The 17,531-nt window shown below is 47.1% G+C and overlaps 1 protein-coding gene across 1 annotated transcript; it reads right to left on the reverse strand.

The window, feature by feature from the left end:
* Positions 1 to 1,589: 1,589 nt before the first annotated feature.
* On the reverse strand, positions 1,590 to 15,271 carry LOC138887638 (uncharacterized). Its single transcript, XM_070169405.1, has 8 exons — positions 15,100 to 15,271; positions 14,866 to 14,939; positions 14,693 to 14,776; positions 13,394 to 13,612; positions 10,435 to 10,653; positions 7,542 to 7,754; positions 4,650 to 4,862; positions 1,590 to 1,970 (listed from the first exon to the last, which is right to left on the reverse strand). Exons 1-8 carry the CDS (start codon positions 15,269 to 15,271, stop codon positions 1,590 to 1,592), a joined length of 1,575 nt encoding a protein of 524 aa, XP_070025506.1.
* Positions 15,272 to 17,531: the final 2,260 nt, after the last annotated feature.

Genomic DNA, 17,531 nt, shown 5'->3' on the forward strand with positions numbered 1-17,531 from the left:
CTAAACTATCGCTTGGGATAAAAACTGGCTACAGCCAAACGCACATGACTACGGTCAAAACAGCCGATACAACCAAAATAAAATGGCTCGGGGATGGCCGACTGTCGCTAAAAATTGCAGGCTACTACTTCGAATATACTTCGGAAAGAACCGGTTAAAACATGCTTCCCTCAACAGGCAAAAACGAGCTCCGACCACGTCGCCTCCAAACTGCAAGAGCATCATTCTACTCGACTTACGAGCTATGAACCTTACGAGGTGCTCGAAACATCACCGACTTGAAATCGAGGTTCCTTTGGAACCGACGACAGGTCAGGCAAAAATACTCTAAAAAGACCTTAACGAGCGAAAAGAGAGCCTACAAAAAAGCCCACGGTCAAAAATAGCGTAAGATCCATGGTCGCCAGCTAAGCAAGCCTACGGGCCTCATATTGAAAGGTCTCTACGACCAAACATAGTAAGAGCCATTGTCGCCTGCTAAATATTTTGACAACTTAAAGATTAAAATGAGCTCGAATCGTAACCCGATTCAGAGACCGGATCCAAAATAGTTAACTATGCAAGCCTCTAGGCCATATACTGAAAGGTCTCGAAAACCAAATAGCATAAGTGCTACAATCGCCGGCCATAAACTCAAAGAAATTTAAGGGACGATTACAGCTTGAATCGCAACGCAACTCAAAGACTGGACCCGAAAACTGTAATGTGCCTAAAGGCACATCATAAGTGTCACCATCGTCGGCCAGAAACTCAAAAAAATTTTAAGGGTTGATTACAGCTCGAATCACAATGCGACTCGGAGACTGGACCCAAAAACTGTAATGTGCCTAAGGGCACGACATAAGTGTCATTGTCGCCGGCCGAGTAAACCTCCATGCTGCGCGCCCGTAAGGTCACTTCAACCCAAAACACAAAAGGCCATCATAATCCGCCCATGCAGGCAGGAAAGAGCTTGAGGGTCAATTGAAGCTTGAGTCACAATGCGACTCGGATACTGGACCCAAAATGATTGGAACGACAAATGTCTAGGGGCAGGAGATAAAAGCAAATACAACCTACCCGCACGAGCATAAAAAATGCAAGGGTGAGGAGGTTCGAGCTGAAGCCCGACTCGGAGACCAATCGTAAACAACCAGGCCATGTACGGAGGCCCCGTCACCTGCTCATGTCAAGGATCATGCTTAAGAGCCTCCAGACTTGTCCGATCAGTCCCGGACCTACGAGGATCCCACCGAACATCAAAACCAGCCCGCCCTGTCGAAAGCAAAAACAAAGAAAAAGGTACAAAAGAGATAAGACTTCAAATTCTTTCTTATATAAAAAAAAGGCGCATTTTCCATCTACAGGCATATTGTGCATATATTAGAAACAAACCAACAAAATCGCGAAATCTAAAGCGACAAAATGGCAAAATCTAGAGCGACAAAATGGCAAAGTCTACACTCTGCACTAAAGGGCTATAACATGTCAAATTCGCCCTCCTCAACGTCAATAAGAAATAACCGTGCGTCACGCTCGTCCGCCCTTACTCGAGCCAATTCCTTCGAGAGGACGAAGCCCCTAGCACCGACCTCCTTGAGTACCTCTCTTTAGGATCTACAACGAGAATATTCCTCGCTCCTCTTCCCCCAGTCGAGGGCTCGCTTCAGCTCGGCTTGGGCATCAGCAACATCCTTCATATGAATCGCGATCTCACGATCAGCCTTGGTTTGGCTTAGTGTCGCTTCTGCCCGGACATTAATATTATCGGCTCTGACCTTAGAGAGATCAGATTCGAGTTTCTCAATCATATCCGCTTGAACTTTGGCGTTGTCATGAGTCAAGCAGAGTTGGACCTCGAAGGCAGGAACCTCAGCTGAGGCACTCATCTCCTCCAAATTTCGAGCCTGCATTTGAGCTTTTAGCTCCCCGCAAGCAACTCTGCCATGGTTGACATCACCTTTGAGGTACTCCAAGGCCTCCGCCTTTCTCTACAACTGATACGGCAAAAGGGGTTAGCCTTAAAGGTTAGAAAGGAGGGAAGCATGTACTACAGAAACATACCAGGCGTCGAAACATCGCCTACACATCTCGCAACAGGGAAGAACTACTCCGCTCCCTTGTTGTTTCTTTTCTTTTGCTAACCTATATGCAGGCAGTCACCCGAAGCATTCATAAGTTCTAACTCCACCCGGAGATCCGAGGCGTTGTGGGGCCCACCATGCTTTCTTCCCTCGATCGGACTTCCAACCTAAAGAGGGTCCCACCAGCAAGATTATTAGCATAGCAGCATACCCCCCAGAAGAGGATCTGACGAAATCACAGGCCTTTTCTTCTATAGTCAGACGACGTGCAATGGCCCTCTCTTAAGGACACCATCCCCTCGGAAGGGCCAATAAATGGTAGGCTAAGTTTCAAAATGGAATCATGTAAATGGATCAGATGATCAAAGGAGCCACACCCACGTGGGCCGAGCTCACAGCAACGAGACGACATGTATTTACAGCCTATATTTACACCAAGCAATAAAGAATATCTTTTTGACATTTAATACTTCGAAAAAGACAATTTCGGCATATTCGCAGCAAAGGCCTCTCCGCTGAATACGTCCCGAGATACTCGGAGACTTAAACAAGTCAACACCTACACGGCCCCAGTATTGGAACCCCGGGATCACAAAGCCCTCACAATGGAACTTCGAGTTCACAAGAAGCGGTCATCAAACTTAAACAAACTCGATGACTCGGAGACTGTCGCCAATCGCCGAGCACTAGAAAATCCGAAACTGTAAGACCCAAAGTAGGCAGACTCGGCATAACCAGATCTATTCTACATCATACAAACTGTAGGACCTCAATAGGCATGACAAACTGTAAGACCTCAATAGGCATGATAACCCCGAAGTTTAGGCTATACATCGCATTTGTAAGAATCCCTAAAGGGCAGCCAAACGCACATGACTACGGTCAAAATGGCTGATACATCCAAAATAACACGGCTCGGGGACGCCCGACTGTCGCTAAAAATTGTAGGCCACTACTTCGAATATACTTCAGAAAGAACCGATTAAAATAGGCTTCCCTCAACAGGCAAAAACGAGCTCCGACCACGTCGGCTCCAAACTGCAAGAGCGTCGTTCTACTCGACCTACGAGCTATGAACCTTACGAGGTGCTCGGAACATCACCGACTTGAAATCGAGGTTCCTTTGGAACCGACGACAGGTCAGGCAAAAATACTCTAAAAAGACCTTAACGAGCGAAAACAAAGCCTACAAAAAAGCCCACGGTCAAAAATAGCGTAAGAGCCATGGTCGCCAGCTAAGCAAGCCTACGGGCCTCATATTGAAAGGTCTCTACGACCAAACGTCGTAAGAGCCATTGTCGCCAGCTAAATATTATTGACAACTTAAAGATTAAAATGAGCTCGAATCGTAACCCGATTCAGAGACCGGATCCAAAATAGTTAACTATGCAAGCCTCTAGGCCATATACTGAAAGGTCTCGAAAACCAAATAGCATAAGTGCTACAATCGCCGGCCAGAAACTCAAAGAAATTTAAGGGACGATTACAGCTTGAATCACAACGCAACTCAAAGACTGGACCCGAAAACTGTAATGTGCCTAAAGGCACATCATAAGTGTCACCATCATCGGCCAGAAACTCAAAAAAATTTTAAGGGTTGATTACAGCTCGAATCACAACGCGACTCGGAGACTGGACCCAAAAACTGTAATGTGCCTAAGGGCACGACATAAGTGTCACTGTCGTCAGCCGAGTAAACCTCCATGCTGCGCGCCCGTAAGGTCACTTCAACCCAAAACACAAAAGGCCATCATCATCCGCCCATGCAGGCAGGAAAGAGCTTGAGGGTCAATTGAAGCTCGAGTCACAATGCGACTCGGATACTGGACCCAAAATTATTGGAACGACAAATGTCTAGGGGCAGGAGATAAAAGCAAATACAACCTACCCGCACGAGCATAAAAAATGCAAGGGTGAGGAGGTTCGAGCTGAAGCCCGACTCGGAGACCAATCGTAAACAACCAGGCCATGTACGGAGGCCCCGTCACCTGCTCATGTCAAGGATCATGTTTAAAAGCCTCCAGACTTGTCCGATCAGTCCCGGACCTACGAGGATCCCACCGAACATCAAAACCAGCCCGCCCTGTCGAAAGCAAAAACAAAGAAAAAGGTACAAAAGAGATAAGACTTCAAATTCTTTCTTATATAAAAAAAAGGCGCATTTTCCATCTACAGGCATATTGTGCATATATTAGAAACAAACCAACAAAATCGCGAAATCTAAAGCGACAAAATGGCAAAATCTAGAGCGACAAAATGGCAAAGTCTACACTTTGCACTAAAGGGCTATAACATGTCAAATTCGCCCTCCTCAACGTCAACAAGAAATAACCGAGCGTCACGCTCGTCCGCCCTTACTCGAGCCAATTCCTTCGAGAGGACGACGCCCCTAGCACCGACCTCCTTGAGTACCTCTCTTTAGGATCTACAACGAGAATATTCCTCGCTCCTCTTCCCCCAGTCGAGGGCTCGCTTCAGCTCGGCTTGGGCATCAGCAACATCCTTCATACGAATCGCGATCTCACGATCAGCCTTGGTTTGGCTTAGTGTCGCTTCTGCCCGGACATTAATAATATCGGCTCTGACCTTAGAGAGATCAGATTCGAGTTTCTCAATCATATCCGCTTGAACTTTGGCGTTGTCATGAGTCAAGCAGAGTTGGACCTCGAAGGCAGGAACCTCAGCTGAGGCACTCATCTCCTCCAAATTTCGAGCCTGCATTTGAGCTTTTAGCTCCCCGCAAGCAACTCTGCCATGGTTGACATCACCTTTGAGGTACTCCAAGGCCTCCGCCTTTCTCTACAACTGATACGGCAAAAGGGGTTAGCCTTAAAGGTTAGAAAGGAGGGAAGCATGTACTACAGAAACATACCAGGCGTCGAAACATCGCCTACACATCCCGCAGCAGGGAAGAACTACTCCGCTCCCTTGTTGTTTCTTTTCTTTTGCTAACCTATATGCAGGTAGTCACCCGAAGCATTCATAAGTTCTAACTCCACCTGGAGATCCGAGGCGTTGTGGGGCCCACCATGCTCTCTTCCCTCAATCGGACTTCCAACCTAAAGAGGGTCCCACCAGCAAGATTATTAGCATAGCAGCATACCCCCCAGAAGAGGATCTGACGAAATCACATGCCTTTTCTTCTATAGTCAGACGACGTGCAATGGCCCTCTCTTAAGGACACCATCCCCTCGGAAGGGCCAATAAATGGTAGGCTAAGTTTCAAAACGGAATCATGTAAATGGATCAGATGATCAAAGGAGCCACACCCACGTGGGCCGAGCTCATAGCAACGAGACGACATGTATTTACAGCCTATATTTACACCAAGCAATAAAGAATATCTTTTTGACATTTAATACTTTGAAAAAGACAATTTCGGCATATTCGCAGCAAAGGCCTCTCCGCTGAATACGTCCCGAGATACTCGGAGACTTAAACAAGTCAACGCCCACACGGCCCCAGTATCGGAACCCCGGGATCACAAAGCCCTCACAATGGAACTTCGAGTTCACAAGAAGCGGTCATCAAGCTTAAACAAACTCGATGACTCGGAGACTGTCGCCAATCGCCGAGCACTAGAAAATCCGAAACTGTAAGACCCATAGCAGGCAGACTCGGCATAACTAGATCTATTCTACATCATACAAACTGTAGGACCTCAATAGGCATGACAAACTGTAAGACCTCAATAGGCATGATAACCCCGAAGTTTAGGCTATACATCGCATTTGTAAGAATCCCTAAAGGGCAGCCAAACACACATGACTACGGTCAAAATGGCTGATACATCCAAAATAACACGGCTCGGGGACGCCCGACTGTCGCTAAAAATTGTAGGCCACTACTTCGAATATACTTCGGAAAGAACCGATTAAAACAGGCTTCCCTCAACAGGCAAAAACGAGCTCCAACCACGTCGGCTCCAAACTGCAAGAGCGTCGTTCTACTCGACCTACGAGCTATGAACCTTACGAGGTGCTCGGAACATCACCGACTTGAAATCGAGGTTCCTTTGGAACCGACGACAGGTCAGGCAAAAATACTCTAAAAAGACCTTAACGAGCGAAAACAAAGCCTACAAAAAAGCCCACGGTCAAAAATAGCGTAAGAGCCATGGTCGCCAGCTAAGCAAGCCTACGGGCCTCATATTGAAAGGTCTCTACGACCAAACGTCGTAAGAGCCATTGTCGCCAGTTAAATATTATTGACAACTTAAAGATTAAAACGAGCTCGAATCGTAACCCGATTCAGAGACCGGATCCAAAATAGTTAACTATGCAAGCCTCTAGGCCATATACTGAAAGGTCTCGAAAACCAAATAGCATAAGTGCTACAATCGCCGGCCAGAAACTCAAAGAAATTTAAGGGACGATTACAACTTGAATCACAACGCAACTCAAAGACTGGACCCGAAAACTGTAATGTGCCTAAAGGCACATCATAAGTGTCACCATCATCGGCCAGAAACTCAAAAAAATTTTAAGGGTTGATTACAGCTCGAATCACAACGCGACTCGGAGACTGGACCCAAAATCTGTAATGTGCCTAAGGGCACGACATAAGTGTCACTGTCGCCGGCCGAGTAAACCTCCATGCTGCGCGCCGGTAAGGTCACTTCAACCCAAAACACAAAAGGCCATCATCATCTGCCCATGCAGGCAGGAAAGAGCTTGAGGGTCAATTGAAGCTCGAGTCACAATGCGACTCGGATACTGGACCCAAAATGATTGGAACGACAAATGTCTAGGGGCAGGAGATAAAAGCAAATACAACCTACCCGCACGAGCATAAAAAATGCAAGGGTGAGGAGGCTCGAGCCGAAGCCCGACTCGGAGACCAATCGTAAACAACCAGGCCATGTACGGAGGCCCCGTCACCTGCTCATGTCAAGGATCATGCTTAAGAGCCTCCAGACTTGTCCGATCAGTCCCGGACCTACGAGGATCCCACCGAACATCAAAACCAGCCCGCCCTGTCGAAAGCAAAAACAAAGAAAAAGGTACAAAAGAGATAAGACTTCAAATTCCTTCTTATATATAAAAAAGGCGCATTCTCCATCTACAGCAATATTGTGCATATATTAGAAACAAACCAACAAAATGGAGAAATCTAAAGCGACAAAATGGCAAAATCTAGAGCGACAAAATGGCAAAGTCTACACTCTGCACTAAAGGGCTATAACATGTCAAATTCGCCCTCCTCAACGTCAACAAGAAATAACCGAGCGTCACGCTTGTCCGCCCTTACTCGAGCCAATTCCTTCGAGAGGACGAAGCCCCTAGCACCGACCTCTTTGAGTACCTCTCTTTAGGATCTACAACGAGAATATTCCTTGCTCCTCTTCCCCCAGTCAAGGGCTCGCTTCAGCTCGGCTTGGGCATCAGCAACATCCTTCATACGAATCGCGATCTCACGATCAGCCTTGGTTTGGCTTAGTGTCGCTTCTGCCCGGACATTAATAATATCGGCTCTGACCTTAGAGAGATCAGATTCGAGTTTCTCAATCATATCCACTTGAACTTTGGCGTTGTCATGAGTCAAGCAGAGTTGGACCTCGAAGGCAGGAACCTCAGCTGAGGCACTCATCTCCTCCAAATTTCGAGCCTGCATTTGAGCTTTTAGCTCCCCGCAAGCAACTCTGCCATGGTTGACATCACCTTTGAGGTACTCCAAGGCCTCCGCCTTTCTCTACAACTGATACAACAAAAGGGGTTAGCCTTAAAGGTTAGAAAGGAGGGAAGCATGTACTACAGAAACATACCAGGCGTCGAAACATCGCCTACACATCCCGCAGCAGGGAAGAACTACTCTGCTCCCTTGTTGTTTCTTTTTTTTTTGCTAACCTATATGCAGGCAGTCACCCGAAGCATTCATAAGTTCTAACTCCACCCGGAGATCCGAGGCGTTGTGGGGCCCACCATGCTCTCTTCCCTCGACCGGACTTCCAACCTAAAGAGGGTCCCACCAGCAAGATTATTAGCATAGCAGCATACCCCCCAGAAGAGGATCTGACGAAATCACAGGCCTTTTCTTCTATAGTCAGACGACGTGCAATGGCCCTCTCTTAAGGACACCATCCCCTCGGAAGGGCTAATAAATGGTAGGCTAAGTTTCAAAACGGAATCATGTAAATGGATCAGATGATCAAAGGAGCCACACCCACGTGGGCCGAGCTCACAGCAACGAGACGACATGTATTTACAACCTATATTTACACCAAGCAATAAAGAATATCTTTTTGACATTTAATACTTCGAAAAAGGCAATTTCGGCATATTCGCAGCAAAGGCCTCTCCACTGAATACGTCCCGAGATACTCGGAGACTTAAACAAGTCAACGCCCACACGGCCCCAGTATCGGAACCCCGGGATCACAAAGCCCTCACAATGGAACTTCGAGTTCACAAGAAGCGGTCATCAAGCTTAAACAAACTCGATGACTCGGAGACTGTCGCCAATCGCCGAGCACTAGAAAATCCGAAACTGTAAGACCCATAGCAGGTAGACTCGGCATAACCAGATCTATTCTACGTCATACAAACTGTAGGACCTCAATAGGTATGACAAACTGTAAGACCTCAATAGGCATGATAACCCCGAAGTTTAGGCTATACATCGCATTTGTAAGAATCCCTAAAGGGGAGCCAAACGCACATGACTACGGTCAAAATGGCTGATACAGCCAAAATAACACGGCTCGGGGACGCCCGACTGTCGCTAAAAATTTTAGGCCACTACTTCGAATATACTTCAGAAAGAACCGATTAAAACAGGCTTCCCTCAACAGGCAAAAACGAGCTCCGACCACGTCGGCTCCAAACTGCAAGAGCATCGTTCTACTCGACCTACGAGCTATGAACCTTACGAGGTGCTCGGGACATCACCGACTTGAAATCGAGGTTCCTTTGGAACCGACGACAGGTTAGGCAAAAATACTCTAAAAAGACCCTAACGAGCGAAAACAAAGCCTACAAAAAAGCCCACGGTCAAAAATAGCGTAAGATCCATGGTCTCCAGCTAAGCAAGCCTACGGGCTTCATATTGAAAGGTCTCTACGACCAAACGTCGTAAGAGCCATTGTCGCCAGCTAAATATTTTGACAACTTAAAGATTAAAATGAGCTCGAATCGTAACCCAATTCAGAGACCGAATCCAAAATAGTTAACTATGCAAGCCTCTAGGCCATATACTGAAAGGTCTAGAAAACCAAATAGCATAAGTGCTACAATCGCCGGCCAGAAACTCAAAGAAATTTAAGGGACGATTAAAGCTTGAATCGCAACGCAACTCAAAGACTGGACCCGAAAACTGTAATGTGCCTAAAGGCACATCATAAGTGTCACCATCGTCGGCCAAAAACTCAAAAAAAAAATTTAGGGTTGATTACAGCTCGAATCACAACGCGACTCGGAGACTGAACCCAAAAACTGTAATGTGCCTAAGGGCACGACATAAGTGCCACTGTCGCCGGCCGAGTAAACCTCCATGCTGCGCGCCCGTAAGGTTACTTCAACCCAAAACACAAAAGGCCATCATCATCCACCCATGCAGGCAGGAAAGAGCTTGAGGGTCAATTGAAGCTCGAGTCACAATGCGACTCGGATACTGGACCCAAAATGATTGGAACGACAAATGTCTAGGGGCAGGAGATAAAAGCAAATACAACCTACCCACACGAGCATAAAAAATGCAAGGGTGAGGAGGCTCGAGCCGAAGCCCGACTCAGAGACCAATCGTAAACAACCAGGACATGTACGGAGGCTCCGTCACCTGCTCATGTCAAGGATCATGCTTAAGAGCCTCCAGACTTGTCCGATCAGTCCCGGACCTACGAGGATCCCACCGAACATCAAAACCAGCCCGCCCTGTCGAAAGCAAAAACAAAGAAAAAGGTACAAAAGAGATAAGACTTCAAATTCCTTCTTATATATAAAAAAGGCGCATTCTCCATCTATAGGCATATTGTGCATATATTAGAAACAAACCAACAAAATGGCGAAATCTAAAGCGACAAAATGGCAAAATCTAGAGCGACAAAATGTCAAAGTCTACACTCTGCACTAAAGGGCTATAACATGTCAAATTCGCCCTCCTCAACTTCAACAAGAAATAACCGAGCGTCACGCTCGTCCGCCCTTACTCGAGCCAATTCCTTCGAGAGGACGAAGCCCCTAGCACCGACCTCCTTGAGTACCTCTCTTTAGGATCTACAACGAGAATATTCCTCGCTCCTCTTCCCCCAGTCGAGGGCTCGCTTCAGCTCGGCTTGGGCATCAACAACATCCTTCATACGAATCGCGATCTCACGATCAGCCTTGGTTTGGCTTAGTGTTGCTTCTGCCCGGACATTAATAATATCGGCTCTGACCTTAGAGAGATCAGATTCGAGTTTCTCAATCATATCCGCTTGAACTTTGGCGTTGTCATGAGTCAAGCAGAGTTTGACCTCGAAGGCAGGAACCTCGGCTGAGGCACTCATCTCCTCCAAATTTCGAGCCTGCATTTGAGCTTTTAGCTCCCCGCAAGCAACTCTGCCATGGTTGACATCACCTTTGAGGTACTCCAAGGCCTCCGCCTTTCTCTGCAACTGATACGGCAAAAGGGGTTAGCCTTAAAGGTTAGAAAGGAGCGAAGCATGTACTACAGAAACATACCAGGCGTCGAAACGTCGCCTACACATCCCGCAGCAGGGAAGAACTACTCCGCTCCCTTGTTGTTTCTTTTCTTTTGCTAACCTATATGCAGGCAGTCACCCGAGGCATTCATAAGTTCTAACTCCACCCGGAGATCCGAGGCGTTGTGGGGCCCACCATGCTCTCTTCCCTCGACCGGACTTCCAACCTAAAGAGGGTCCCGCCAGCAAGATTATTAGCATAGCAGCATACCCCCCAGAAGAGGATCTGACGAAATCACAGGCCTTTTCTTCTATAGTCAGACGACGTGCAATGGCCCTCTCTTAAGGACACCATCCCCTCGGAAGGGCCAATAAATGGTAGGCTAAGTTTCAAAACGGAATCATGTAAATGGATCAGATTATCAAAGGAGCCACACCCACGTGGGCCGAGCTCACAGCAACGAGACGACATGTATTTATAGCCTATATTTACACCAAGCAATAAAGAATATCTTTTTGACATTTAATACTTCGAAAAAGGCAATTTCGGCATATTCGCAGCAAAGGCCTCTCCGCTGAATACGTCCCGAGATACTCGGAGACTTAAACAAGTCAACGCCCACACGGCCCCAGTATCGGAACCCCGGGATCACAAAGCCCTCACAATGGAACTCCGAGTTCACAAGAAGCGGTCATCAAGCTTAAACAAACTCGATGACTCGGAGAATGTCGCCAATCGCCGAGCACTAGAAAATCCGAAACTGTAAGACCCCTAGCAGGCAGATTCGGCATAACCAGATCTATTCTACATCATACAAACTGTAGGACCTCAATAGGCATGGCAAACTGTAAGACCTCAATAGGCATGATAACCCCGAAGTTTAGGCTATACATCGCATTTGTAAGAATCCCTAAAGGGCATACCCTCGGCGTAGATGCCTAAACTATCGCTTGGGATCAAAAATGGCTACGGCCAAACGCACATGACTATGGTCAAAATGGCTGATACAGCCAAAATAACACGGCTCGGGGACGCCCGACTGTCGCTAAAAATTGCTGGCCACTGCTTCGAATATACTTCGGAAAGAACCGATTAAAACAGGCTTCCCTCAATAGGAAAAAACGAGCTCCGGCCACGTCAGCTCCAAACTGCAAGAGCGTCGTTCTACTCGACCTACGAGCTATGAACCTTACGAGGTGCTCGAAACATCGCCGACAATGACTTGAAATAGAGGTTCCTCTGGAACCGACGATGGGTCAGGCAAAAATACTCGAAAAGACCTTAACGAGTGAAAACAAAGCCTACAAAAAGGCCCATGGGAAAAAATAGCGTAAGAGCCATTGCCGCCAACTAAGCAAGCCTACGGGCCTCATATTGAAAGGCCTCTACGACCAAACGTCGTAAGAGCCATTGTCGCCAGCTAAAATATTTCGACAACTTGAGGATTAAAATGAGCTCAAATAGTAACCCGATTCAGAGACCAGATCCAAAATAGCTAACTATGCAAGCCTCTAGGCCATATACTGAAAGGTCTCGAAGAACAAATAGCATAAGTGCTACTATCGCCGGCCAGAAACTCAATGAAATTTAAGGGTCGATTACAGCTTGAATCGCAACGCGACTCGGAGACTGGACCCGAAAACTGTAATGTGCCTAAAGGCACATCATAAGTGTCAGCATCGCCGGCCAGAAACTCAAAAAAAATTTGAGGGTTGATTACAGCTCGAATCACAACGCGACTTGGAGACTGGACCCAAAAACTGTAATGTGCCTAAGGGCACGACATAAGTGTCACTGTCGCCGGCCAAGTAAACCTCCATACTGCGCGCCCATAAGGTCACTTCAACCCAAAACACAAAGGGCCATCGTCATGCGCCCATGCAGGCAGGAAAGAGCTTGAGGGTCAATTGAAGCTCCAGTCACAATGCAACTCGGATACTGGACCCAAAATGATTGGAACGACAAATGTCTAGGGGCAGGAGATAAAAGCAAATACAACCTACCCGCACGGGCACAAAACAAATGCAAGGGTGAGGAGGCTCGAGCCGAAGCCCGACTCGGAGACTAATCCTAAACAACCAGGCCATGCACGGAGGCCCCGACACCTGCTCATGTCAAGGATCATGCTTAAGAGTCTCCAGACTTGTCCGATCAGTCCCGGACCTACGAGGATCCCACCGAACATCAAAACCAGCCCGCCCTGTCGAAAGAAATAACAAAGAAAAAGGTACAAAAGAGAAAAGCCTTCAAGTTCCTTCTTATATATTACATTCGCAAAAAAGGCGCATTCTCCATCTACAGGCATATTCTGCATATATCAGAAACAAACCGACAAAATGGCGAAATCTAAAGCGAGAAAATGGCAAAATCTAGAGCGACAAAATGGAAAAGTCTACACTCTGCACTAAAGGGCTATAACTTATCAAATTCGCCCTCCTTAACGTCAATAAGAAATAACTGAGCGTCAGGCTCGTCCTCCCTTGCTCGAGCCAATTCCTTCGAGAGGACGAAGCCCCTAGCACCGACCTCCTCGAGTACCTCTCTTCAGGATCTATAACGAGAATATTCCTTGATCCTCTTCCCCCAATCGAGGGCTCGCTTCAGCTCGACTTGGGCATCGGTAGCATCCTTTATACGAATCGCCATCTTACGATCAGCCTTGGTTTGGCTTAGTGTCGCTTCTGCCCGAACATTAATAATCTCGGCTCTGACCTTCGAGAGATCAGATTCGAGTTTCTCAATAATATCCGCTTGAACTTTGGCGTTGTCATGAGTCAAGCGGAGTTGGACCTCAAAGGCAAGAACCTCAGCCGAGGCACTCATCTCCTCCAAATTTCGAGCCTGCACCTGAGCTTTTAGCTCCCCGCAAGCAACTCTGCCACGGTTGACATCACCTTTGAGGCACTCCAAGGCCTCCGCCTTTCTCTGCAACTGATACGGCAAAAGGGGTTAGCCTTAAAGCTTAGAAAGGAGCGAAGCATGTACTACAGAAAATTTCCTGCTCCATCAAATAGCTCTCATAGTTTGAGCTCCAGTGCGACTCATATCGCCAATGCTGAAGCTCAACATCATTCTCCTCGCTAAGGAGCCTAAGTGATTCGCCCTCATCCCAAATTTTCTGAAGCTTGGCCCCTTGACGGAGCAGCTCAAACCTAAGCCTATCACAGGCTTGCACAAGGAAGGTTCGATAGAGGGAGGAGGGAATGGGGCATAGGGAAACTGTACATGAATTCAGCACAAAGTGAAGCTGACGGACTTCCTCGAAGTCGGAACACACTCCTGTTGATATTGCCCCTATGTCCCTAGAAGAACCGACCTCAGGCACGGCGTATTCGCTCAAAAGAACCGCCGGTCAGGAATCAGGAGCTCCGGGAGTAGCGGACCCAGGCGATGTCCCTTCCTTGAAAATGTGAGCCCAACCAGCACCACTAAAGGCTCCCTCACACCGTGGGTGCCCTATCCCAATGAACCGCTCGATATCTACAAATAGTGAATCCAGCACAAATGGAAAGGGAAAATATTAACTCGGGTATACGAAGGCAAGGCAAAGGCAGCATATGCACATACCTTGGTACTGTGCTCCCCATCCGGTATGAAGTATAGCTCGCCACCTGCGCTCATCACAGGACGAATGGGTCACCAGCTTCCGGACCCAGCCGGGCAGATCATGGACTTCACCCGACGTCCATGATGTTGCTGCAACAAGGGAGACAACATTATTACTCAGCCCATTTTCACTATAGGCAAAATATGAATAAACGCCAAATGCCTCACTCACGTGCATAATTCCACCCTTCGGGAAATAGCAAAAACTCCACAGGGATAATGTCATTCGTCCGGACCCGAATAAACCAACTGGCCCACTCTCAATCCCCGCTTTCCTTGTCATCAATAACAAAGGGGGTGGACGAGCGACATCTCAGAGTTAGCAGGCCTCGACGATGAAAGGGCCAATTTAGCCTGACAAGGTGATCAAACGTGAATTCAAGCCCGGCCTTCTCCATGAAGAACCTCATCATCAACGCCATTCGCCAAAATGACGGATGAATTTGTGCCAGGGTAACCCGATACTTCAAGAAAAAAAGAAGCACGACCCTATCAGGGGGGACAAATGCGAAAGAGTATAGGTATACGCTCAAGAATCCATCGGTGGAGTCCGCAATGCCCTCATCTGGGGAAAGCACCTGCAGTGTTATCCCCTCTTTCCACCCGCAGTATCTCCTCGCCATCTCCAGGTGTTCCTCCCTTATCAAGGACGCTGTCACCAGAGTGAACTTACTCAGTTCCTGAGCACCAGCAGCAGCACCCCCAATCCTCTATCGGATTAGCCCCTAAGTGGTTTCCATGACTATGGTGAAACTAACAGGTCAAAGCAAGCGCATGGACCAACACTTTTTCCACCTAAAGAGATGAAGTACCCTGTGCCAAAGCAGAAAGGCGGTTATCTAAAAATAGTGAAGTCTTGCGAAAAAGCCGAAGTTTCCCCACATATATGCGAGAAGCAGCGACGATTTGCTTGCCCGAGGCAGGCCCCGGGAAGCCAACAGCATCGATACAGATTGATGGGTCAATACCCGATCCAGAGAGCATACTTAAACGAGGAGTCAAGACTCGAGGGGCCGTTCGTATTATCTCCGAGCTCAAGATAGCACTCTACCTCAAGAACCCCCGGCCCAAAGAAGTCGGACTTCGGGAAGTTTTAAATGCCAACACTTGACGCAAGGCAAGTGCCTGGTCTCGTGATCTCCTCTTTCTGAAAAGAGGAATAAACACAGGAAGCTCTGATCGCGAAAGCTCCACGAAGGTCCGAGAAAGCGCCCGAATACAGGTAAACTCCTCAGCAGAAGTCTATCATATACATTCTAAAGGGGCTATCTACATCAAGATCAATAGGGGCCCCCGAGTACCCAAAAATGACCTTCATCCAGGGTAACATTCCCGAAGGCCCCAGAATTCGACGCATGATCTCTATACAACTCGGAGGGCCTCAATATCCCAGACCTATTAGATCAATCCAAAATTGGTTCGAAGTATGACGATGGGTTCAGATGAGAGCTATGTCGATCAGTAGAAGACCGAGACGGACGCCCGCACCCAAGCCAGATATCAGCAGCCAGCAAACAAAAAAAACATTCAAAGGGCCCTGAAGGGAATGAGAGCATACAGAAACAAAGCAAAGTTCGAAAGCAAAAATCAACGAGGTATATTCTTATTCATAAAAGTTTGTGTACAAGCAGCCCTCGAGGGGTCGTTACATACAACTTGCAAAAGCCTACAGGAGTCTACTCCCAAAGCGGAGGAACAGAAGGATGTACATGCAATTAATGAAGTTGAATAGCACGAGACCATGGATGTCCAATTACCGCGAAGCTTAGGCCAGGAGTTGCATCATCGACACGTCGTCACTGAAAGAAGCTCAAGGAGTCAAGTGTCAGAATCATTTCCCATCACTTCATTATGGGAAATGCAAAGACTATCTGTATGCGGCGAAATCGGAAGCATGCCCCAGGACCCGAGGGTGGGAGCCCGCAACCAAGTTCCCGACCTCGGGGCTCGTCTGAGCCCGACTCAGAGGAAACGAAGACCGAAGCAAGACGGAAGGGGAATCCCCTAAGGCACATGGCTACGTCTGACAGGCCCGGCCTATCCAGAGCCTATGCTGAGGCATCACGTCAAACCATCCCATCTCCGTACTTTGTGTTTAATCTCCACATATTTGTACCATACCGTGTTCCCTAGCCTATATAAGGGGAACCCATACCACTTTGTAAAGGGATAATATTTCTCCATTTCTCCACCAAAGCAATAATATCTCTCTCTCTCTCTTTCTCCTATTTTGTTCGTTCTCATTGGCTTGAGGCCGCTTTAACATCTATTGTCTTCTTACTTATTTCATGCTATATTGCACAAATTTGGCAGTAAAGAGCCTTGCTTGATCGTATCCTTAGTTGTTATCCTATTCCCGATTGCCCCAAATAGCTCGAGCTCGATTCGAGTCCCGACCCCGAGGTCTCTATCGGCCTGTTTTGCATCCAGGCAACAAGCCCCTTCGGTTTGGTTACTGCCTCTTTTTACCTCACATTTTATCATTAAACTTAGCATTCTTAGCATTAATTGCTTTAACAACTAGCTCGAGAATAGATCACGTATTTTTAGAATCCCATATACAAATTTAATTGTTGTTACCATTTTCACGGTAAACAAAAGTATCCCCAAACCACTATCTATCTATGTGGCACTGAACAAATAGAAAACCATTAACTCTAACCCCTCATCAGGGATAACCTTCCTCGAACCATCAATACCGAAAACACCAATTTCACCCCAATGTCGCAGCACATTGTTATCTATGATAACCACTTCTTAGGTACCACTCCACAACAGCGTAACCCCTCCCCCCTCAATGCAAATAAAAGAAGACCACCATACTGAAGAGCCTTAGTGCACTCAAATAAAGATAACGACATCACAAAAAAAAAACAAGAATTCCACCAAGTTTGGAAATATCACATCTCACTAACTTGGTGAATCAAAGCCTGAACATCCATAGTCCAATTGTCTCTCCTGCGCTAGAATTAAATACCAAATCTTCCAATTATGAACCAAATAATCCTCGCCCTGAATCATTCATTGCCACAACACATAAATAAATACCCTACCGTTCACACAAACACTATGCTATAACAGAGAAATATCGCAATGTACTATGTATAGCCCTAAACCTGTGGCCAACACCAACACTAAGCTGAAACGAAGAAACATCTCTCCACAAAGAGATGATAGTAACCTGCTCACATATGTAGGAAAATATCCTGCACCACATCTTTAGAATCTCTATAACTCATCGGTG

The sequence above is a fragment of the Nicotiana sylvestris genome, chromosome 3 (assembly GCF_000393655.2).
Source record: "Nicotiana sylvestris chromosome 3, ASM39365v2, whole genome shotgun sequence".
Lineage (NCBI taxonomy): Eukaryota > Viridiplantae > Streptophyta > Magnoliopsida > Solanales > Solanaceae > Nicotiana > Nicotiana sylvestris.

Bases quoted from the DNA above. Each gene is read 5' to 3' on its own strand.
- LOC138887638 (XM_070169405.1), bottom strand. From the start codon at position 15,271: ATGCTCTCTGGATCGGGTATTGACCCATCAATCTGTATCGATGCTGTT. The intron at 14,777-14,865 runs GTGCTTTCCCCA...CCCCCCTGATAG, and splicing joins AAGAGGGGATAACACTGCAG to GGTCGTGCTTCTTTTTTTCT. The intron at 10,654-13,393 runs GTCAGAGCCGAG...TTGCCGTATCAG, and splicing joins TCGAATCTGATCTCTCGAAG to TTGCAGAGAAAGGCGGAGGC.